This window comes from Denticeps clupeoides, chromosome 10 (genome assembly GCF_900700375.1).
Source record: "Denticeps clupeoides chromosome 10, fDenClu1.1, whole genome shotgun sequence".
NCBI classification, from domain to species: Eukaryota; Metazoa; Chordata; class Actinopteri; order Clupeiformes; family Denticipitidae; genus Denticeps; species Denticeps clupeoides.
This window is the reverse complement of record NC_041716.1, coordinates 4,315,091-4,339,792: the sequence shown is the minus strand read 5'-3', so window position 1 is coordinate 4,339,792 and position 24,702 is coordinate 4,315,091. Positions and strand designations below refer to the sequence as shown.

Here is a 24,702-nt window from a genome sequence, read left to right as displayed (position 1 = left end):
CTCTCAGGCGTCTGAGGTGGTAAAGACGCTGCCGGGCCTTTTTCACCGCGGTGTTGATGTGACAGGACCATGACAGGTCCTGCGTGATGTTAACACCGAGGTAACGGAAGCTGTCCACTCTCTCCACTGGGCTCCTGTTGATGACAGGGGTCTGGTAGGTCCTCTCCTGCTTTGTACTGAAGTCCACTATTAACTCCTTTGTCTTGCTGACGTTCAGGTGGAGATTGTTCCTCTGGCACCAGTTCACCAGATTTCCAACCTCCTCCAGGTAGGCTGTCTGGTCGTTGTCAGAGATCAGGCCCACCACGACAGTGTGGTCAGCAAACTTGATGATTGTGGTGGAGTTAGTAGTGGCTGTACAGTTGTATGTGTACAGGGAGTACAGCAGGGGGCTCAAAACGCAGCCCTGGGGGGCTCCAGTGCTGAGGGTGATGGAGGTTGAGACATGTCCACCCATCCTTACTGCCTGTGGTCTCCCAGTAAGGAAGTTGGAGATCCACTGACAGAGAGATGAGCTGAGTCCCAGGTGCTCCAGCTTGGTGGTGAGTGTGAAGGGGATTATTGTGTTAAATGCTGAGACTCGGCTCAGCAGCCATACTAACCCATCTAGGCTGCACCTTTGCCCTTGACCCTGGCTCAGTTTTCATAGACCCGAAATGTCTGCTCTCAATCCCACACCCGGAGCTCTGTGTGGCCCTGGTAGCAGAGCAGTTAGCATGTGTATTCCACAGAGAGCTCACTGTGGCAATATCTCATACAGTCTTGTGGTCTGCTTCCAAACAGTGTTGACCTGGCTCACAGTCTTGTCATTACAAAGTGTTTGTGGGGGGTAGAGATTCAAGAGCTGACAGAGAAGTGTATTAGAGGTAAAAGGGAGGGAGAACTCAGAGCCGTGTTCTGCGGTACAACAGTCACCTCATCCACCTTCACTGGACTGTGGGCCGAGGAATGCAGCACCTGGCCCAGGAGTTCCAAGGTCAGCAAAGTCCCGGTGCTTCACCTACAGCACAGGATTACAGTCAGACCAAAGTCTGTGCCCTCCAGAGAGCTCAACAGCCGTCTCAGCAGTGGGAAGCCTATCTTGCCTAGAAGCCATCTGCTTAAGTTAGCTCCTGAGCTAGATGAAATCAAGGATCTGATAAAAGTGGGTGGTCAGCTAAGACGTTTTAGCGGAGTGGAGGATTCCGCCGTACACCCTATTGTCCAGCATCAGCATGCTTGTGCCGAATGTCATCGCTGGAGAGAGCAACTATCCAGCCTCAAAATGGCAGACCTTAGTGCCGTCCAACTACACAAACCAGCCTTCTTTTTCTACTGGAGTGGACCGCTGCGGACCCATGATGGTGAAGATAAGAAGGGGATTGGAGAAACATTGGGGAATCCAGTTCAAGTGTCTGACCACACAGGCATTGCACCTTGATCTTCTCTGCAGCATGGATGTGTATCTCATGGTGTTGAGGTCAAAGGTCTAGAGCGGGAACTTCAGGAAGCCTTTGTTCCTGCTCTGCAGTGACTGCCCTCCTGCCAGAAGATAAAGTTTATGTTCAATCCCCCAGCCGCCCCACACTTCGGAAGAGTGTGGGAGCGAGATGTTAGGTCCCAACACTCTCAGCCTGTTTGTTGGGGTTTACCCTGGGGAAGAGAGGGTAGCTTTCCTGTGCATTTGGGTTGGGGAATGGGTCCTGACTGTTGTTTACGCTTATGCACCAAATAACAGCTCAGAATACCCACCCTTTTTGGAGTCCCTGGGATGAGTGCTAGATAGTGCTCTGACTGGGGACTCCATTGTCCTGCTGGAGGACTTCAATGCTCACGTAGGCAATGACAGCATGACCTGGAGGGGCGTATTTGGGAGGAACGGGCCGCCAGATCTGAACACAAGTAGTGTTTCGTTATTGGACTTCTGTGCAAGCCGCAGTTTGGCCATAACAAACACCATGTTCAAACATAAAGATAAAGCCTAGGTCGCAGGTTGATGATTGACTTTGTACTCGTATCATCTGAACTGTGACCATATGTTTTGGACACTCGGGTGAAGACAGTAGTGGATCAGATGGCAGGGAGCCATCAGACTGAAGAAGGAGGCCTACAGGGCATGGAGACAGGTACCGGCCATGGAGAAAGACTGCCGATCTGCTCTTAAGAGGTTCTGGCAAACCATCCGACGCCTCCAGAGAAGAAGGCAGCAACTCGCTCACACTGTATACAGCGGGAATGGAGAGCTGCTGATGTGAAATGGGGCTGTAATCGGGCGGTGCAAGGAATACTTTGAAGAGCTCCTCAATCCCCCCAATGCACATTCCCAGGAGGAACCAGAGCCGGGATACCTGGGTATGGACTGTCCAATCTCAGGGGCAGAAGTTGCTGAGGTAGTCAGCTACACAACAGAGGATCCGTCTTGGGAATCTCATGGCTATGGATGTTGTAGGGCTGTCATGGTTGACACGTCTCTGCATCATTGCGTGTACATCAGGGTGTAAAAAAGACCATGTGGTGTGAGAGAGAAAAGAGTGTAGAAAAACTCCACACAAAGCACTGTATTCAACCACTCCAACTTGATGTTACCTGGCAGAAAGAGGCATGGCACAATAGAGGTTAAAAATGAACAGTTTCTAATTTATTTACACCGGTGAATAATTATTGTAGTTACATGTGAATATTGAATGTAAAAAGGTACCAAGATTACAGAGAAAATAAAAATAAGTAGAATGAGTAAAGAGGGAGAGAGAGAGGGAGAGAAAAAGTCATGAGAAAAATGGGAGAAGAGAAAAAGACTCAGAAGCCTTCCGGCTTCCGATGGAAACCCCCTGAGCAAGAAAGCTCAGTCCCTTTTTCCACATGTGAGCAGACCTTTACCCCTGGCCTACAGGAAGTTGTCACTGGCCTACAGGAATTTGTCACTGACCAATCAGAATTTGTTGTTTCTGATGTCACGGCCCCGGTGCCTCCCATTTGGGGAAGACAAAGAGAGTGGGCGGTCCTGACGGCTGACACTTCACACGTTGCCGTCAGACAAAAGGCATGTAAACAGAGGTGTTGAATCTTCACGCACAACTATTGACACAGGAATGTCACATATCTTCTTGTAGACGGTCGCTATGCAAATCAAAAGCATGCTCCTGTGATGTCCATTCTTACAAGGGGCAGTTCCGGTGGAGTGGCAGACTGGGTACCAGAGGGTGTGTTCCAACTAAAGGGGATCACACTCCTCAGCCTCCCTGGAAAGGTCTACTCCAAAGTACTGGTGAGGAGGGTCCGGTTGATAGTTGAATCTCGGATTGAGGAGGAGCAATGTGGTTTTTCGTCCTGGCCATGGAACTGTGGACCAGCTCTTTGTGGACCAGCTCGTGGGGCATGGGAGTTTGCCCAACCAATGCAACCTAAGGGGGGGCACTCCAGGAGTATGGGGTGGATGGCCTTTTGTTAAGGGCCATTCAGTCCCTGTACCAGAGGAGCGTGAGTTTGATCCACATAGCCCAGACCTGTTCCTGGTGAGGGTTGTCACCGGTTCTGTTCATAACCTATGTATATGTACAGAATTTCTAGGTGCAGCCTTGTCAGGAGAATCTTGTCTGTTTTTTTTTAGTGGATGATATGGTCCTAGCTTCATCAGACTCTGACCTTCAGCTCATGCTGGGTAGGTTCGCAGCCGAGTGTGAAGCGGCTGGGATGAGGATCAACACCTCCAAATGTGAGACCATGGTTCTCAACCGGAAAAGGGTGGCTTGCCTCCTGGACGCCTCCCTGGGGAGATGTCCCTGGCAGGAGGCCCCTGGGTCGACCCAGGACATGCTGGAGAAATTATATCTTGAGTCTGGTCTGGGAATGCCTTGGGGTCCTGCAGGAAGAACTGGTGGAGGTGGCTGGGGAGATGGCTGTCTCGGATTCCCTACTTGGGATGCTGCCCCCGCGACCCGGACCCAGAGGAAGAGAACTACGATGGTGACTCATACAATGTTCTGCTCATGGTGGAACACTCTTCTGTCTATTCAATCCCCAGGGTTTGTTAAAGTATTTGCATAAGGTGCGCTCCATAAGCAAAATATTTGATGTCAAGAAATACACTTTGCACACTAAAAATCTGCGATCTCATCGTCAATTATTATCATGTTGCTGTTAGCCTTACCTGTTCAGATATCTAACATGCTGACTCTTTGACTCTTGCTTTACATTACACTTACAGCATTTATCAGACGGCCTTATCCAGAGCGACTTACAGTCAGTAGTTACAGGGACATTTGGAGCAATTTAGGGATAAGTGTCTTGCTCAGGGACACAATGGTAGTAAGTGGGATTTGAACCTCAGTCTTCTGGTTCATTGGTGAGTGTGTTAACCACTAGGCTACTACCACCCATAATCCTTGTGTGGTAGTAGACAATGAGGTGTCTACACCTTTAAGGCAGGACTATGTGTGCGTACAGCTGCGGTAAGTGAGAGAATCAAGGCGAATAGGTGCTTGGGATTTGGGACTTCATATCTCTGTGAAGGTGGGAGTTAGTGATTCGCAGTGTTTCTTTGGGTGTGTCTGATTTCCACTATAGTCGGTGTCTTTATAACTGGTGTGCTGTCAGTGCAACGGGTGTGTGGCCCGGCGCGAGTCAATCATCAATCATGACGAAGACGACGAGAGCACTGGAGTTGCGAGTTGGGCTGTTGGGGCCAGGATGGCTCCGCCCATCGCGCCCATCTTTGCGAGGTCCGTGTGGACCCACGTCACTTCCACTTCCATGCAACAACGGCGGCATTCCTCCAGCGAGGAGGTGGGCAGGCTCCAGCCCGAATGGCCAGAGTACTGCCCATGGGAAGTGATCGCGCCCTGGGTCCAGGATGCCAGCAGGGTGGACGACCCTCTGGACCACCTGTGGGAGGACATGGACTACGAAAGCGGCGATGACGTGAATTGGTGGGCGGTTGGGGCCGGGATGGCTCCACCCATCGTGCCCGTCCAGGATCGTCGCGAGGTCCGTGGAGAACCACGTCACTCCCTGAGGGGCGATAACAGCAAGGAGGAACACGGCGATGCGGGGGGAAGCTGGTGGAACAGGGCGATGGGAGGTCGCCCGAGGGAGGACTGCCTCGCGGGGATTACGCCTCCCCAGCTCCGGTCGCCGACCCGCCTGCCCTCTGCCCGGATGTTCCCCAGCTGAACGGCAGCGCAGCACCAGCGCCCACGCCTGCTGGAGAAGAGGTCCACCACCCTCCACGCCACACACCCACCACCATCTCCAGCTACGGGACCACGCCGGGGAGCCATCCCTAGGGTCCAGATCCGCCATGCGGGACCATGCCGGGGAGCCAGCCCGAGGGTCCGGAGCAGCCATGTGGGAAAATGCCGAGGAGCCAGCCCGAGGGTCCGGTGCCGCCATGCGGGACCACGCCGGGGAGCCATCCCAGCTTGCGGTCGTGACAGAGACATTCTTCTAGAGTTTTTTTTTTGTTGTGTAAGAACAACTGATAATTCTTTCAGTGGAACATATGTGCTGTTCTGGGCTACAGTCCTGCCTTCAGTGGACAACAGAAACACACTCAAATCCATCCTGGGAGCCTGGGACAAAGTGTGAGGAGTTTCACTTTTTCATCAACAGCAACAATAAGGGGGGTTGGAAGTTGTATGTAATTTACTGTCACATTCCCATCTAGGGGGAAGGAATGTGGACAATGTGAACCTGGTGGATGGGGACAAGGAGGAAAACACGGGCCAAACCAAATACGGGCCAAACAAGTGCACAAAAATGTGTTTATTTACAGTAGTGCTATGTACACCACCATAAACCCCTCAACCAAACACACACAACAATATACATTTATATACACACTAACAGAGGGGGAATCCACACACATAAAAACACACGGGCAGAGGAGGGTACACAAAGAAGGGAGAGCCAACTAGATACAAGAACTATCAACTAAAACTCCCAACAATCTCTCTCCACTCCAAACTCCTCCATGAGCACTAAGCCATCAACTTCCTGTTTCAGGCCTCTTCTTATGCTGGCAGTGGCAGATTAGCCACTAAAAAGGAAAACACACAAACACTCAAAATGGCAAGCAGAGATGCCCATTACTACTCCCTGGCGCAAAACACCCAGGGACGTAACATTTCTCATAGTGTCATGTCCCCGTCTAGGGGTTGGGAAGCATGACAACAAACAAGGGGAATGTGTGCGCTGGGAATAGACAGATACCCGGCCCAAGTTAAATATTGTGCTTTATTTAGAGTGAGTAGTGAACAACCAACCAAACCTAAAGTGCTATATATACAACAACACAACAATCCTCAGGAGGACAACACACTAGGAAAGGAGAGACTCTACAAATACACAACAAACCACACTAATCACTTACACACGACAAAGGCTTATCTGCAACTATACAACAATCCAAAACTCTCCCCTAGCTTCCTCCTCCTCTGGCTCCACAACAATGAAGAGGGAATTGATGGGCCCACCAGATAGCCTAAAAGGGAAACGCACACAAACACAGAGCACCCCAAACCATTCTACGGCCCAAAGGACGTAACAATATACTTCATATCAAACATTTTTAAATGATTTAACAAACATCTCAGTTATTTGGACAGACAACACTGAAGACCTAGATCATTTATATCCTGAACATGCATTTCAAAATGATGCTGTATCCTAGCAGGTTTTTCCAAACAGTTTACAGGGCTCTCAAGATTAAAAGACGTAAGAGTTACTTTCCACTAAACCCCCCCACTTTGGCCACTTTATTAGGGACACCTGCACCATCAGCAACATCATTAAGACCACCCGGTCATTTGGCCACTTTATTAGGAATGCCTGCTCCTTTGGCCATTTTATTAGGAACACCTGCTCCTTTGGCCACTTTATTAGGGAACCGACAATGTTCACAAAAGTGATGGGTTAAATGCAGAGGACACATTTTGTTGTGTGCACCGTGTGCAGTGCTGCGTCATTGTTTCACAATGACAATCAGCTCACTATTATTATTTTACTATTAATGAGAAATACATAGTGTATGTACAAGGATTATATGTAGGTGCGGAATTAGGAATACATGGTGCAATATGCGAGATTGAGGTTTGTATGTAGATGTGTGAGGAATACATGGTGTATGTGCGAAGTTTGTATGTAGTTGTGTGAGGAATATATGGTGTATGTGCGAAGTTTGTATGTAGTTGTGTGAGGAATACATGGTGTATGTGTGAGGTTTGTATGTAGACGCGTGAAGAATACATGGTGTATGTGTGAGGTTTGTATGTAGTTGTGTGAGGAATACATGGTGTATGTGCGAAGTTTGTATGTAGTTGTGTGAGGAATATATGGTGTATGTGCGAAGTTTGTATGTAGTTGTGTGAGGAATATATGGTGTATGTGCGAAGTTTGTATGTAGATGTGTGAGGAATACATGGTGTATGTGCGAAGTTTGTATGTAGTTGTGTGAGGAATATATGGTGTATGTGCGAAGTTTGTATGTAGATGTGTGAGGAATATATGGTGTATGTGCGAAGTTTGTATGTAGTTGTGTGAGGAATATATGGTGTATGTGCGAAGTTTGTATGTAGATGTGTGAGGAATACATGGTGTATGTGCGAAGTTTGTATGTAGATGTGTGAGGAATATATGGTGTATGTGCGAAGTTTGTATGTAGTTGTGTGAGGAATATATGGTGTATGTGCGAAGTTTGTATGTAGATGTGTGAGGAATACATGGTGTATGTGCGAAGTTTGTATGTAGTTGTGTGAGGAATACATGGTGTATGTGCGAAGTTTGTATGTAGTTGTGTGAGGAATATATGGTGTATGTGCGAAGTTTGTATGTAGTTGTGTGAGGAATATTTGGTGTATGTGCGAAGTTTGTATGTAGTTGTGTGAGGAATACATGGTGTATGTGCGAAGTTTGTATGTAGTTGTGTGAGGAATATATGGTGTATGTGCGAGGTTTGTATGTAGATGTGTGAGGAATATATGGTGTATGTGCGAGGTTTGTATGTAGATGCATGAAAAAACATTTTTCTTGATATGGCCTCATAATATTGACAGATTAATAAGTTTAGCCAGTGTTCATGTTTTATAGTGTAGTTAAATACGCCTGGACTACACTTATACTTCATATGTAACCTAAACATATTCTGAGTACATTCCTTTTTATATCCTGATGCGGAATACATTTTTTTTTACTTGAGGATTTTGTATTCAGCCAACACAACTTTTAAACCGTAAGTATTTTAACCCTATGATGCCCCTTTAATTAAACCTTGATTGTGCGTGTCTGTGACGTCACTGCAACCTTTGTCCTGTCTCCTGAAGAAACACGCAATAGTCCCCTTACCTCGACGTTTCCTAGGGAAATGTGGAGGTAATTGTCCCCGTTTACGTTTTTCATTCATTTTCTAATTTTTCCATTTTTAATCAGCCGCAGGCCACTTTGGGGTCACGACGCCTGTTATCAAAGACGCCGACTTCCTTCTCTCGGACTCGCAGGTCGCGTTTCGAGGCGGAAACGGTGACGTCGAAAGTGCCGTTCAGCACACACACACACACACACGCACACACACTCACGTACCCACGCACGCACTTACACGCTCCCCCACGCCGCTGGTCCTCCACCCTTCCCGGCCATGGAGGCGCACCTGTCCCGTTTCATCGAGCAGGTGAAGAGCCGGACGGACGGCGAGGGCGGCGAGGAGTACAGCGTGAGTAGATCCGCGGCGAGAGTACAGTAAGCGGGGCCGGGCTCTTCCTCCTTTACCCGCCATCAGTTACTGTCCACTGCGCTTTTACCTCGGTCCACAGCCCCGGCAATTTACTATCATGCCACTCTATTATTATACTCTATAAATACACTAGTTACATAAAACTGGAAGTCAACTCATCCTGTGCTTCATTCAAGTACTTATTCTATTACCATGTAATGAGCAGGGCTTCTGTCCTTTTCATAAAGAGATACGGCTAAATAAAGTTCGAGTGCAATAAATATTTAAAGCCGTTCATTAAAAAGCACAAAGGAACTGGCATTGGACGAAAAACTGGGGCTTTTTAGTTTTCTGTTGGATTCTGAAAATGAAAAGGGCGACGAGCTATGCACAAGCTGCAGGTAACAGTATGATAGGGAAGTGGAAGTGGACACAGAGGACTTTTTGTGACAAATGGCTGCTTCTAGTGGAGAGCGTATGAAAATTCATCTGTTCTAAATACTGGGATCTGTCGTCTTTATCTGTAAAAATAATCCGAGCCATGTATGATGATGCAGAGTCCATGACTAATGTTGGGCGGTGTCCAAAAAATCAGGTCCTGTTTAATTTACAGTTATAATGATCAGTTCTCATTATAGCTGTCATACGATCCTTAATCATTAAATAAAAAACGCCACATTTCACTTCATTCTGCTTATTTGTTTAATTCAATATTGTGAACAAGTCATTCAATAATGTGATTGATAAATCAATTACAGTCGATTACACTAGTTCAGAACGAAAGTGAAGTGATTGTCATTGTGATACACTGCAGCACAGCACACGGTGACACAACGAAACGTGTCCTCTGTATTTAACCATCACCCATTGTGAGCAGTGGGCAGCCATGACAGGCACCCGGGGAGCAGTGTGTGGGGACGGTGCTTGGCTCAGTGGCACCATGGCACATCGGGATTCAAACCTTCTGATTACGAGGCCACTTCCTTAACCGCTAGTCCACCCCATGTTATAAAGTCATAGGCAATGAGGTCATAGGCGATGAGCCGTAGATGAAAAGATAAACGATTTCCGCTGCAAACTTTGATATTTAACTCTTTCATAAATTATTGCCGGTTTATTGCGCCTTGCGTGTCTTACATTGTCATGTTTCACTTAAACCGTGATAAGCGGTGAGACCTTGACAACCACAGTGTGAAGGATGTGGAGACCGGAATGTTCTGAGCTGAACGGGGCGAATCAGAGACCCCTTGTGGTGGCGTGGGAATGTGTTTTTGTCTGAGCATTCCGTATGCATGTCTTGGCGTGTCTTAATTATCTACTCGTTCGTTTCCAACAGGATATCTGTAAGCAGACTGTAGCCTTGAAGCGCGACTTGATGCTCAGAGCAGAGGCCGGGGCTTTGGAGGAGAACGCGAAGAAGAACCGTTACAAAGACATTCTGCCCTGTGAGTGACGAGGTCAACTTTAACTGACAGTGATGACACCAGACAGGTCTAAATAGCCATGTTTTTATTTGTTTTTTTTTACTTTGTATATTGGAATTAGAGCATGAGAAATAACAATATTCTCAAGAGGTAACAAAAGAAAACAGCTCAAACAATCCCCAATCTATACCCCAATAAAAACAAACAAACAAACAAAACCAAACAAAATGGAACGAAAAATATACATACATACATATACAAAAGTTTGGACACACCTTCTCATTCAATGTGTTACGTTGGTAGATTCTCACTGAAGGCATCAAAACTATAAATGAACACATGTTACGTACTTAACAAAAAAGGTGAAATAAGTGAAACCATGTTTTATATTCTAGTTTCTTTGCTCTGATTACTGCTTTGCACACTCTTGACATTCTCTCGATGAGCTTCAAGAGGTCGTCACCTGAAATACTTCTCCAACAGTCTTGAAGGAGTTCCCAGAGGTGTTTAGCACTTGTTGGCCCCTTTGCCTTCACTCTGCGGTCCAGCTCACCCCAAACCATCTCGACTGGGTTCAGGTCCGGTGACTGTGGAGACCAGGTCTCCACTTTTTGTTAAGTGCATAACTCCAATTTCACCTCCCACCCATTCCTAACAATTCCAGTAATCTGAGTGTTAGACCTAAGTGCAATTGAAAGAGGTTCAACTGCAAGCGCAAATAATAATGGAAATTATTCTTCCTTAAAGAGACAGTCAACTATGCTAAGCGGTTCTATCTATTTATGTATATCCTGATGCCGCCTTACACTAGAAAACAAAGCCGCCGCGTCTAGAATCATATTAGTACCGCTAATCTAATCTTCACCTCCTTTATATAGTCTCTGCCGTGTAGTCAGATGAAGATCTTTTTGATGTTAACTTTAAAACAACCCAGTTTTTGCTTACCTACCAAAAAGCTTTTTTTTGCCTGACATTACAATTCAGACTTGCAGCTCTGCCACTATAGCAATGATGACGTGTCTTGCTGTGGCTTGGTGCCGTCACGCTTCTTCGTTTTGATGCTTGTTTTACACATGTGAGCCGATGGCAGTGGTGAACGTGTAAATCCTTCTGAGAATAACTTCCTCCAAAGTTGCAATTTGTTCCGTTCTATTTCGCATTTTTTATTTTTTACATATGCTCTTGACAGACGACAGCACTCGGGTCGCCCTGTCGCTCTTCACCGATCCCAATGAAACGGACTACATCAACGCAAATTTCATCCAGGTACAGCAAGACTATGTACTTCATCAGAAACTACCTACACTTACTATGTTGTTATGTGTTGTTATGCAATATGGGCTTAAGTGGAACAGGGAATTATGGTCATTTGAGGTTAATGGCTCCAAAACCTCCTTTTCCCAGGGTGCCATACACAACAAGCTGTACATTGCTACTCAGGGGCCTTTGAAGGTAACTGTGGTCGATTTCTGGAGGATGATCTGGCAGTATGATGTGAAGGTAACACCCTGTTGATCTGCAGGAACCACTGCATTTTCATTTTTTTGGTTTGTTGATGAAATGTCGCTATTTTATCTATAGGTTATCATTATGGCCTGCAGAGAAGTAGAAATGGGAAAGGTAAGTTTCTTCCCATTTCAGTGTGCTTATCTAGCCATAAAAGAACCGCTGCTACTTGAATAAAAAAACAGTAACTACATTTGTCCCTCATTTAAGAAAAAATGTGAGAAGTACTGGGCAGATCCTGGAGAGACATCTGTCTTTGGCGCCTTCACAATCACTAATGTAAGGTTCCACGTGAAATAAAATTCTTTACATGTGTACGCTTTTAAACCCCTCAGCACATCAACTATTCTGCAGAAAACCAGGGCACCACATTCACTTTTTGCATTGGCTGCGCTGGTGCAGCGGGAGGCCCCGCCTCCTGCGCCCATCCGATCCCTCATTCCAGAAACCAGCTCTTCCTTGCAGAACCAAGCGATTCTGCCGGAAGCAGACATTGTGCGAGCGGTCACTGGATTGAGATCCGGAACCAGAAAAGTTAACGATGCGGCTCACGATCGCAAGCTGGCACAGATCAGCACGAATACTCGGCACATGTCCCGAAATCCCAGGGGGCTAGAGCCAACCTGAGTGGCAAGACCTGACAGGTGAGCAGACAGCGTCTCCGGCGGCGCAGGAGCGCCATCTGGCAGCCGCAGCGGGGACGGCGTGGACAGCACTGGGTGCGATGCGCTTGATGTGGGGTGACTAAATGTGTACCTTATTGGCCTCAACGCCGGAAATAAGGCCGTGTGGGGCGGGGTCACAGGACATGATGCCATACTCTTTTAAGGTTGACATAGGAGGGTACAATGTGTGCTTGTGACTGAGCATCGTGGTCTCTGGGGTTGATGTGGAGACGTGCAGAGAGAGCTTGTGCAACATCACAGGGGATAAACGAGGAGGTTGTGGCACCAGAGACCCAACCCATGGATACGGAGTGGGAAGCTGGGCATCGGTTGCTGAGCCGGAGTGAACGCCGGTCTCCTGGGGAGGAATGACATAAGAGCTAATTACCCTAGTGCTGGTAATTACATGTAATTAATAGAGGGGCAGTGGTGGCCTAGCAGTTAAGGAAGCGGTCCCGTAATCAGAAGGTTGACTGTTCGACTCCTGATACACCAAGGTGCCACTGAGGTCCCCTTGATCAAGGTACCGTCCCCACACACTGCTCCCCGGGCGCCTGTCATGGCTGCCCACTGCTCACCAAGGGTGATGGTTAAAAGCACTGTGTGCTGTGCTGCAGTCTTTCACAATGACCGTCACTTCAATTTCACTTCACTTGCACTAGTAAAGGTGAACAGCTAGAGGAAATCCTGCAATGGACGTTTCCCGCTGACCTCACTGAGACCTCATTCCTTTGGCAGGTGGGTGAGACTTGCCCAAATGAGGAAGATGTCGTGAGGACACTAATGGTGCAATTTCACAACGTAAGTCCTGCTGCACTTTCACCAAAAAGACAGGAACAATGGAAGCCATTGATCAACGCGATTATGGTCATTACATCACATTACACATTACTTTTGGTAAAGTGTGACTATTGCAGAATGCAAAACACAAAAAAACAATAATAGATATATTTGTGTGTGTGTGTGTTGGTCTTGCCTGATCTGAGTACGTACTGAACGTTTTTACTTGCAGCGGTTACCTCATCGATGTCCGGCGTCGTGTTTTTGCAGTCTGTTCGTCACTTCCTTTTTGTCAACGTGTCATGTAGAGCAGGTCAACATAACGCATCTTCATCTCCAGGAGCTGCACACCATCTCTCAGTACCAGTACACGGCCTGGCCGGACCACGGCATTCCCTACATGCCGGACGGCATCTTAGAAATGCTGGAGATGGCCCGTCAGGACCAGGGGGGACACGGCGACCCCGTGCTCGTCCACTGCAGGTCGCGCTTTCTGTCAGTCGCTTCCGAAAGCGCTCCCGCTTGTCATGATCATCGCTGACATACTGCTCTGACACCCACACCCCACGCCTGTCTCCAACGAGGCGTCCATATGCCCATTAAAATTCAACAGCGCGTATAATGCCGCGTTGTTTATCACCCACACCGCGCACCCCCGTGCATTTTAATGGTCTCATTTAAATGAAGCGAGAACATGTTAAATATTCAGGACCTGATGGAGGCCCGAGCTACAAGTTGGTTGCCCAATTTCCCATCTCTCCCTGCAATATGTGGCAAAATCAGCATGTAGCCATGCAACAGCTCCTCCGTAATTAATGTGTGGCTCTGCTCTGCTGTGTGCAGCGCTGGCTGCGGAAGGACTGGGGTCATATGCGCGCTGGACTACATTCACGATCTTCTACACACCAAGGTACCCAAATCCAGCTTGGCTACGCCACTACGTCTTTTCAGCATTTCAAATCAAGGTGATTCCCATCTAATCCGCAAAATCTTAATCAGCGAATCGCAGAGGATTTCAGCATTAGGGACATCGTCCTGGAGCTCAGAAAACAGAGACCCTCAGCCGTTCAGACCAAGGTATGGCGACAAATGTCCAACTGAGTCTGAACCATGTGCTACTCCTGTCTTTTCATTTTGGTGCCCTCTGCCTCTCTGTAGGAGCAGTACGAATTTCTGTTTCTCTCAGTTGTACAAATGTTTGAGAAGGTGCTGCAATATCCTGTAAACTCTGACCAAAAACCCATTAAGGTGAGAAATACCTTAGTCTGCTTCTTTTGCATTGTGAAATTTTATTTTTTTAAATCATTTTTCATCTCTACTCTATTCTACTTTCATCAGTACCCATGATCCCTCATGTTCTTATAAAAACATTTCCTCTGATGTATCTGAATATTCCGATAAATGTGTGTGTGTGTGTGTGTGTGTGTGTGTGTGTGAAATATATATGAATAAATATTTATGGGGCAGTGGTGGCCTAGCGGTTAAGGAAGCGGCCCCGTAATCAGAAGGTTGCCGGTTCGAATCCCGATCCGCCAAGGTGCCACTGAGGTGCCACTGAGCAAAGCACCGTCCCCACACACTGCTCCCCGGGCGCCTGTCATGGCCGCCCACTGCTCACTCAGGGTGATGGGTTAAATGCAGAGGACAAATTTCACTGTGTGCACCGTGTGCTGTGATGCTGTGTATATTTTACCCAGTTTATTTTACCCAGTGTACTTACTCTCACTAGAATGTAGATGGCGCTCTTGAGTTTTTAATGAGAAAAATCTGTAATTCATGCCTGTGGATTTGGTGTAGACTAATGTGTGTGTGTTTTCTTTATTTTCATGACCATTTACGTTGGTAGATTCTCACTGACGGCATCAAAACTATGAATGAACACATGTGGAGTTATGTACTTAACAAAAAAGGTGAAATAAGTGAAAACATGTTTTATATTCTAGTTTCTTTGCTCTGATTACTGCTTTGCACACTCTTTGCATTCTCTTGATGAGCTTCAAAAGGTCGTCACCTGAAATGCTTTTCCAACAGTCTTGAAGGAGTTCCCAGAGGTGTTTAGCACTTGTTGGTCCCTTTGCCTTCACTCTGCGGTCCAGCTCACCCCAAACCATCTGGATTGGGTTCAGGTCCGGTGACTGTGGAGGCCAGGTCTCAAACTTTTTGTTAAGTACATAACTTGTGTTCATCTGTAGTTTTGATGCCTTAAGTGAGAATCTACCAACGTAAATGGTCATGAAAATAAAGAAAATACATTGAATGAGAAGGAGTGTCCAAACTTTTGGCCTGTACTGTATATATATATATATATATAACTACCTTACAACCTCATAAAATGAGAGTAAACTCGTTTTACACAACGCTTGTGCAAAGTGGGAAACCTCAGGCATATTTGTTTAGGAGAGGAAAGCCCCATTTACCCAACATGTATGTGCCGGGAGAACATTTCGAAAATACCCTGAAAAAAATTAAATGGCCTGGATTTGATGATGAGTTGCTAATCGTAAAGTTCATGTTAATATCAGCTTACAAAAGAGAGTGAGAAAAAAAAAGAAGTTGGGCAGGAAGCATTCACGCTGCTGGCTTCCTCTATGCAAAGCATGATTTGTGCTGCTGATATCGCCCAGTCGACTCTCTTGAAAAGACGTGGCGTTCTGGATAAACCCGGCACCGCTTTCTTTCCTAGCAGCCTCTCGAGCGACTGTACAGCAATGTGGGCTCGGTGAACCCGGCGCCGTCCGGTGACGCCGACAGCCTCCACACCAACAGGTGAGTGAAATTCTGCACTCCAGTGTATATTCGGCACGTCAGTACCAGCATTCGTTACGGCGGGAGCGGGAGCAAGCGACGGTGTCATGTGTCCCCAAACCACCGTGCCCGCAAAGTATGAGTGCAGAAATGCACAAGGCAGCTGCTGCAGTGTCTTGTTCATATAGGCACACACACATGCAGCTTCCTGTTTTTCACTCTTGAATGACAAATTTCATATTTCTGCATTTACTAAATTACCGAGGAAGCTGCTGTAACAAATCTGGGGCTTTAAAGCTGAAAATGTGGCATGAAAATGCATTTTATGGATGAATGTGAGCGTAAATCTACACTCAGCAAATCTGCCCATGCCAACAAAAAATGCAGACTCCCCACTCTCACAGCTGTATTTAGCAGTTTGCGACTAAGGGCCATTTTCCCCTTTACTGTATAAGACGTGGTGCTTGGGAATGTGTATGTTAATATTAGTCTTTATTTCTCGGTCAGAATTGCAGACTGTGAAGAGCATAAATACCATAAATCCATAAATTCCCCTCCCAATACATACAGACTTGCGTAGAACCCTTCATGTGCAATATTTGATATATATACACACACACACACATTAATTAAGATGATGCTTATGTGGCTGACCTAAAAAGACTTTCATTGATAATGAAGGATCTATTTAATGGACAAAGAGTATAAGAAGGGTAGTGGCACCTGCTGGTTTTCAAACAGGGCAAGCTCATATTAGGCCTATATCATAAAATTCATTATGTTGTTTGTACATTTGTCCCTTTTGGTACCCTGTCGTACTAAATTGACCATCTTTTTCAGGGACTTCACCAAATGAGTCTTGGTCTCGGTCTGCCCTGCTATTTAATTCTGAGTCTCTCCTTGTACGGAAGACTACTAAATGTCATAAAACTGCCACAAGTTACTTTAATTATATGAATGAAGAAACCAGTGTAAAATTAACACATGCTGTCAATCAAAATAAACCTCCTCCAATCATCATGCAGCAGTCTGGCAATCGAAGAAAAGTTCTTCTGTGCCATGCCAATGAGGGCCAGTGACCCTTCGCTTCAGTCAGCTTTAATAAGCTGAGCTACTATCCCAAGTGGGTAAGACTGTTGACTATGACCCAGAAGACCAGAAAGTCACAGGTTCAAACCCCACTTACTATCATTGTGTCCCTCAGCAAGACACTTAAATGTCTCCAGGGGCCCTGTCCCTGTAACTTTTAATAGTCAAAAATACTAACACAGTTGCTGGTATGCAGGTTTCCGGTTAAAATGAGACCTCAGAGTAGGTGGCGAAGTCCTGGAAGGTCCCTTTGTATTAAATATAATACACTTTGTATTAAAGTTCATCTTCTGGGTGCAAATAAACAGTACACACTTATAAAAGGGGCTCCACTATGTTGACAACTAGCAAGCAGCTTTTTCTGTTTCTGTGTATATTGCTGTCTCATTAACTGTGCTGGAAAAGTGACATGCAGCATTGAACCTTGTAACCTGTCTCCGGTCTTTTTCAGCAAGCCGGTCTTGCAGCCGAGCCTCTCACATCCTCCGACTCAGAAGATGGACGTCACCTATGCCGTCGTCAACAAGACCAGGCAGCCACCGGCCACGGCAACCTGCCCCGCGGCGACGGCGGCCCACCACTACGACAACGATGAGCCGAGGCCTGTCAAAAGCCCCGTGGCCGAGCTCTACAGCACGGTGAAACCGAAGAGCCGAGCCACCTGCAGCCCCGCTCCGGCTGCCACATCAATTTATGACAAAGCAGGACCAGACAAGCAGAGGGCGGTGGCAGGGGCGGCGGGGAAGGATGGCGATTACGAACTCGTAACAGGTGGGATTGTGGTTGGAGGCGTGCCAGGTTGCTACAGGCCCCTGTCGCTTCGCATATTCCTGCGGGTTTTGCTTCCGCAACAAATTAAGCAGAAAGTGGACATTAACGTGTTTTCTTAGTATGATACTTTGAAGCCTCGCGAAAATGCTTGGTATCGATTCCCGCTTTAATGAGACTCTCCATCCAAATCCGGCCACGTAGACTATGACCTGTTTCTGTCAGCAGCGTGCAGGACGGGCTTAAATGGAAACGAATCATCCGTCGGTGGGATTTTATTACTAGGAATCTTAGAAGAATTGATACGCCTCCTCTATGGAAATCACAGACGTCAAAGACTCATGGCCACTCATTATATTTAGTTTAGTTTCCTCCATCCATGGTGGGCGTTGATGCAAATCCAGTTCACAGCTGTTTGCGCAGCTATAAAAAGGGTTACAGATTTGACGGGTTTGAGATCTGGCATGGGGTACGGTTTTTTTATGCGTTGTGATGATCACTTCATCAGATGGGTCTGTAGGTCGACAAAGAAAACGGAACAGAAGGAACAAAAACAAACCTGCAGCAGCAGATGGACGGCAGGAAGAGTGAATGTAGGGAAGTTTAAAAAATACACACTTTCATTTCCTCTTTGTAATAGCTCAGTTATCGTCATTTTTGTTCTTTTGTGTCTGTGTTTGAAATGAATGTGGTGCAGTATGATGACACACGGACCATCTTTAATATATATAGATATATAACCTCCCAGTGGTTTAGTGCAGAATCTACTCATTTATTCAGCCTATTTCTACTGAATAAAGGCAATAAAAGTATTCACACCGACAGACAAGCTGTTCCATAAAACGGAAAAGCCGAACACACGCAGAACCTACACTAGGGGGCCTGGGGCCTCTCCTACGGAATACAGGTGTCGTAGAAAATGCCACTGAACAGAAATATAGTGATTCTAGACTAGTGTGTAGTAGGGCTGAATGTGAGTGTGGGTCACATTCCACGTCAATGCAGCCCCGTCGCCCTGTGGCTGCTCAAGCGATCAGGACCTGCATGAGCCCAGACACCTTCTTGGTCAACTGGCTAAGTAAGATGTAAATGTCGTGGTTAAGAAGCTGTACTTAATGTAGATCAGTTACTCTGACATTAGCAAACGTGCCCTTTGCACTACATCTTCAAATGCATATAAAAACATTGCCCCCGCATCTGTGAAAATGGTCCTAATTTTTTTTTGTCTATTTCTGTTTATGTTGAAGAACCTTTGCCAGCCTTCAGCAGAGAGTCTCAGGTAATGTCTACCTGGCTCTGGGTATCTAAAGCCACACAGGAGCACCTTTCTCTAAAACGGGTTTTCTGTTTCTTGCGTCCAGACTGGAGTGTTATCGTCCACACGGAGATGCAGAGATCGGCCCAAACTCTGTTTTAAATTTACATTTACAGCATTTACCAGACGCCCTTATCCAGAGCGACTTACAATCAGTAGTTACAGGGACACTCCCCCCCTAGAGCAACTTAGGGTTAAGTAGTTTACTACCACCCTGTTTTAACCCCTCCTCTACGCCTGTAAGTGGCGCTATAACTCCCCGCTCTCCCCGTCTAGTTTTTCTTGAACGGGTGAGTTGAACCCGTTCTTGATCTCCAGCCTTGCCTTTTCATTGGAAATGTGCATCATAGAGAGGATTTAAGAGGTTCTGCAGCTGCTGAGGCACAACCTTTTATCCTCCATTGTTGTACGTATGACGCATTCAGAGTTATAGGTCAGGTTGGAGGTTGGGCTAATACATCAGTGTATGTATTAGCTGCTTTGCCGTCGACATTTTAAAAATAACCATTCTGGGTCCCCTGAAACGCCGTCTCCGTGTGGACTCAAGGCCAGATTAGAAATTCGAAATATTCCAGTTTTAGAGAAAAACATTCTGGTGTGGACGGGGTCTCAGATTCTCCGAACCACCTGCTGCCGCTGTGCAGGGCGTGCTGCTTTAGACGTGCCGTACTCAGGACTTCTGAGTGACTGAATAGGCCCGTGATGGCAATGATGATCATTAATTACAGCATACGCTTATAAGCGCAGCCTGCTTTCCCTCCCGTGCTTCTGCAAGTGAAAAAACGTTAATGATTGTTTGTCACTTTTCTTTTCACAGCCAGCGTTGCACGCGCCGAGAGGGTCAGGTAAGTGAATTTTTAAAAAAAAATTTCATTAAACCTAAATACGAGTTCCATTTACATTTACAGCATTTACCAGACGCCCTTATCCAGAGCGACTTACAATCAGTAGTTACAGGGACAGTCCCCATCTGGAGACACTCAGGGTTAAGTGTCTTGCTCAGGGACACAATGGTAGTAAGTGGGATTCGAACCCGGGTCTTCTGGTTCATAGGCAAGTGTTTTACCCACAGGCGAGTGTGTTACCCACTAGGCTACTACCACCCTGTAAAGTGCCGTGCCGGTTTTGCCGTCTGCGGTTCACTGTGTGTAATTAGCACCGTGTTGATGTGTGGAAAGGGGAAGCGGCTTCTGAGTAAACAAAGTGGATCTCACCACACCTTGTTATTTCTTTCTCCTTCGCAGCTGATGGCCGCGTCTCGAACAGCGGCGACTATGAGTATGTGACCAATCTGTTGAAAGAATCCGGCAGTTTCTGCACGCCTGGCAACATGGGTGAGCGGCTCCTGTCCGGCCGTAACACGATATTTTAACACCAGCTAGTACAGCTAGTGTATTACTACACTATAAATATCCAATTAGCAAAGCTTCGATTCCTTTCTACCCCACAGTGACCCTGAAGTATGCATAGCGGGATCCTGGGTGGCTGATTAACTGTAATAAATAATAAGAAAACACAGCAATAAACAACACGCTCCCCAGATTCACAGATTTCATCCTTTGCAGAAATTTTGGGAAATAACTTATGTACAAACACCTTTCCGGCATCTGTAATTTGAGCCTCTGTGACTCAATAATGAAACAAATTACATTTATCATTTTTGAAAAAATGGTGTATCGTTTATTTTTTTTTTTTTTTTAAACAAGGATGGGCCTGTAGTGTAGACATGTAGAATGTCACTGTGATTGTTTTTGTGCAGGTTTCAACTGTCGAGTTAAGAAACCCAAAGGGCCCCGGAATCCGCCGTCGGAATGGAGTCGAGCAGAATGCTGACCCGGTTTGCCGTCAAGCTTGGCATTTTTACATCAGAGTTTTTTTTTTTTAAATGGAGAGTTCCATTTAAAGTTACTTGATACATTCATTTAAAGTTACTTGATTACTTGTCATTCCTGGTTGTCACCCCTCCCTTGCATTTTTACATAATACACTTGAATGCTTTTTTATTTTAATAAACCTGTCATTTTCATCCAGTGCTGATGCCTGAATTTTATTTTGTGTTGGTGCCACTGTCAATAGGGGGCAGTGTTGAGTCGTCGCTTTTCAATCCGCAGTAAAAAACAAAGGCAGGTAAACCAGGTCATGTGTGTGTGTGTGTGTGTGTGTGTGTGTGTGTGTAGGGGGGGGGCTTCTCGGCTCTCCTAAAATATAATAAGCACATGATCAAAGCCCCGACCTCAGCATATGGTTTGTGTTTTGTTTTTTTTTTGTTTTTTTTGCGGAACAGAACCCAATTGAAATATTGTTCCGCTAATTCAATTTTTTTTGGATGGCTTTTTTGGTCAAAATTCACTGGAAAAAAAAAATGGTGATGTGTTAGAAGATGCCTTTCTTTCTGGAAATCCTGTTTTAAAGGGGCCGGCATTGTGCACTCACAACGTCGTAGTGTGTCTCTCATGGAAAAATTGCACGTTGCACGTTTGTCTGCCAGACGCCTGGGTTTTGGTGGAGAAGCTGCGAGCTGCTTCCATGCCTGCGACATCCGCGAATCAGTGAGTGCTTTAATTGTTATTGAACACCCTTCTGCTTGTGTCACCCAGGTTTGGAAGGACAGAGTGTTTAATGAACCTTGTCAAAGTGCTGTGAACTCTCAGGATTTGGACGGGCCGTTTGGCATTTGTTCTGTGACACCTCTGCGCCTCTGGGCCCCTTCCTGACTGGCTCTTTTTTCTCTTTCCAGCGTTTAGTTACAAAAACCCGGCTCTGGACCCCCATCAAAGGCCATGCGCTCGGCTGTTGCTCTGTGAGATTATGTCGAGATGTTGTGAAGAGCGGTGAGAAAGGAGAAGAGATTGTGGAGATTGCGAGGGGGTTTGTGCTTAATGGCCGCCCCCTGTTTGCTGGCTTCATTTGTGGTGTTTTTTTTTTCTTTGTCTCGGCTGCTCGGGGTGGCTAATTCCATTCAGCAGATGCTAATGTGAAACGAGAATCTAATGACCTTCTGCCATGGCTTTTCAACCTAAGCCTTGGGCAATCTCATTGCGGAACCCTTCACCCACCATCAGCAGCGCCGCCTCCGTACAACGCGGGCACGAAGGCTCAGGCGGACTCCCATCCCAAATCGATGGTGTTAGCGCATGCCTAACATCTTACATTTATTGCAGTGTAGTCACACAGCACTTAATGCTAATGTGCCAGTCATGCAGAACATATCAAGTGGTTCTTCTGATGCTCTAAATCTGTGACTCTGTGAGACTGTTCACCGTGATTAATACCCCCAAACTGTATTTAATACCTTTGTTTTTCATTAAATGGCCTCTATATGAACAGCATAGCGATAGGTTGAAAGCGGTCTCATTTGAAACTGTCATGATGGTTGGACATGGCGAGGAAGGAGGACGGACGCATACGCACTACGTCACAAGACAGGAGAACATCACCGACAACGAACAGACACAGCAGGGCAGCTTTATACACTCATATTATTATACACAGGTGAACACGATCAGGGAACATTACACAAGACTGACATGAAACTCCGGACCCGGAGTAACCCCTGTCGGACCGGATCATGACAGAAACGTTATTTTGGGGGATTGGGTCATTAACAGTGTCTGTGGTTGAGTAAATGTGTCCTCTCAGGATGGAGTTGTCATTACTGTGGTAGTGCCAAGCCACCACAGGCAGAAAAAAGGGGGGTCTCAGGGGTTCGACTCCGGTCAGGAGGCTTCCATCTTGCCTGAGGGCCGGTTTGGAGCCAACAAAACAAGGAATGCCTGTACTGAGAAGAAGCACATGGGTATTGATCCCCATCTGTTTGGATGAAGCTTCTTTTACTCACACCACTTGACTGAAACATTCTGAAACCATTTCTAGGGCATTTTGTATAACACTCTAGTTTGATCTTTTTTTTTTTTTTTTTAACACTCAAACATATCATTCATAAAATATATCGGTGTTAGCTCCCGCCTCTTTCTGATTGGCTGCCAGGCATTGTAAGGATTCTCGCTGTATTCATCTCCGTTTACTGCTGACAACATAAAGTGAGGGGCATCTGCTACCTACCTGACTGCTGGGGCTGAATGGTGTTGCTTGGCAACAACACTAACAGACACATGGCAGATGGAACTACTTCTCGTTGCGGACGCGAAATCCGAAGATCCATGCTGAGGTTTTGTGTTTTCTCTTATTGCCGAGCGTCACGCCAGGGATGAGGCACGATTGCACGACATAGTGACACTTTATTAATAACTGAAACAGAAGAAGAGGGCCAGAAAGTAGAAACAGTAATATACTCCAGCGGGTAAACACATAAACACATGTAGGGACTTGTACATGCAACAAGTGACAATGGTGGGAGGAACACAGGGGGTTAATACTAATGATATTAATACTAATTCAGGTGTAATGGGATACGTGTGAAGTTAATTAGGGATGACACAATGACATATGGAGATATGGCGCCACCTGGCATTACACTGAGAGCAAACTGCAATCACATGATGTCATTGTTAATATAATTAAACTTCTGCTGTGCCACATTGGGCTATGTCCTAAATTAGTCCAATCGCCGTTCATGAGAAATGGTGATTATGTTTAATTGCTATTTATTAGACATTTTCTCCCATTTTAGGGGCTCTTGTTTTTGTAAATTTCCAAGTGTGGACTGTTAAACCCCACTGCCTCTTTGTTCTCTCTCCCCCTTTCCCGGTTCTTCTCCTGCAAAGTCCAACATGTTTTCATGTGCCGGGTTCATAAGGGAGTGGATAAACATCAGCCAGGCTTCTGAGGAGTCCTCCTTGGCTCCTGATTAAAGAGGACGTTAACGCTGGGAGGGGAGGAGGGCTCTGAGAGTGAGAGGGCGAGATGCAGAGTGGGAGGACAGAGAGGATGACATTCGCTGTAAGACATGGAAAGAGGGAAGGAGGCTGCTTCCAATTAAGGAAGTGGCGTGGTTTTCAGATCAGTAGTTTGGCTTTGACAAATGGAGGCAAAAGTTCAATAACCATAATAAAAGCCACATTCCTGTAACACCATTTTTCACTTATGGTATATAAACGAGTCATTTCTCTTTACCTTTTTTGTGATGCTATAGGCTTGTAAGGCATCGCAAAATGTCAGTTATACAGTCTCATGCAAAATGGTCATTGTTAAATTCAGAAAGGTTCAAAAATGGAATCATTGAAAAAATACCCCAAAAGGCATATTTGCAGAATCTATGTGAATAAAAAATATATGGTACAGTAATACACTGTACCATATGAAGGACAAATCCAGACTGGGATTGGAAGTTTATATGAAGACTAAGATGAAACAACACACAGGTGGAATAAAACAAGCACAAAAGGTGAAACATTGGTGGACCTAATGAAGAGGAAAACCCGCACTAACCAGCTCAATCACGAGGACGAGATTTGACGTGTACTCTTTTTCTGCTTGTAATGTTTATGATTGCTGCTGATGGCTCATGAAAGTCTGAAATTCACTCAGAGGCTCTGCGTAACAACTGAATCCATATCAGGAGCCCGCCGTTGGGCGTAGGGCAGGGACTCACTCAGGGCGGGGAGAAAGGCCGCGGCAGACACCATTCAAATTTCAGAGTCGCCAAACCACCTTGTGTACCTGCCTGTAGTGGGAGGAAACTGGAGAACCATAATGGGAGAGCATAATAACTCACATCCGACTTCGTGACCTTGGGGGTGTGAGGGAATAATAATTAATCCCCATATAATA

General features: G+C 46.1%; 1 protein-coding gene and 1 long non-coding RNA gene across 4 annotated transcripts; both read left to right on the top strand.

Moving 5' to 3' along the window:
• Positions 1–8,351: 8,351 nt before the first annotated feature.
• ptpn18 (protein tyrosine phosphatase non-receptor type 18) lies at positions 8,352–21,004 on the top strand. Of its 3 annotated transcripts, none has more exons than XM_028994615.1 (17): positions 8,352–8,680; positions 10,017–10,125; positions 11,294–11,370; positions 11,509–11,604; positions 11,686–11,724; positions 11,821–11,889; positions 13,014–13,076; positions 13,396–13,538; positions 13,899–13,965; positions 14,055–14,132; positions 14,214–14,303; positions 15,739–15,821; positions 17,341–17,660; positions 18,905–18,936; positions 19,790–19,817; positions 20,217–20,306; positions 20,732–21,004. In XM_028994615.1, exons 1-17 carry the CDS (start codon positions 8,606–8,608, stop codon positions 20,803–20,805), a joined length of 1,533 nt encoding a protein of 510 aa, XP_028850448.1. In that variant the 5' UTR covers positions 8,352–8,605; the 3' UTR covers positions 20,806–21,004. The 3 variants fall into 3 exon arrangements, 2 of the variants coding, with proteins under 2 accessions (XP_028850448.1, XP_028850449.1); XM_028994616.1 differs by having other exon boundaries at positions 8,353–8,680; positions 15,742–15,821; XR_003751091.1 differs by lacking the exon at positions 18,905–18,936 and having other exon boundaries at positions 8,354–8,680; positions 20,732–20,782.
• Positions 21,005–21,463: 459 nt separating this feature from the next.
• LOC114798893 (uncharacterized) lies at positions 21,464–22,028 on the top strand. Its single transcript, XR_003751135.1, has 3 exons — positions 21,464–21,521; positions 21,710–21,803; positions 21,939–22,028. It is a non-coding gene; the product is annotated as an uncharacterized LOC114798893 (long non-coding RNA).
• Positions 22,029–24,702: the final 2,674 nt, after the last annotated feature.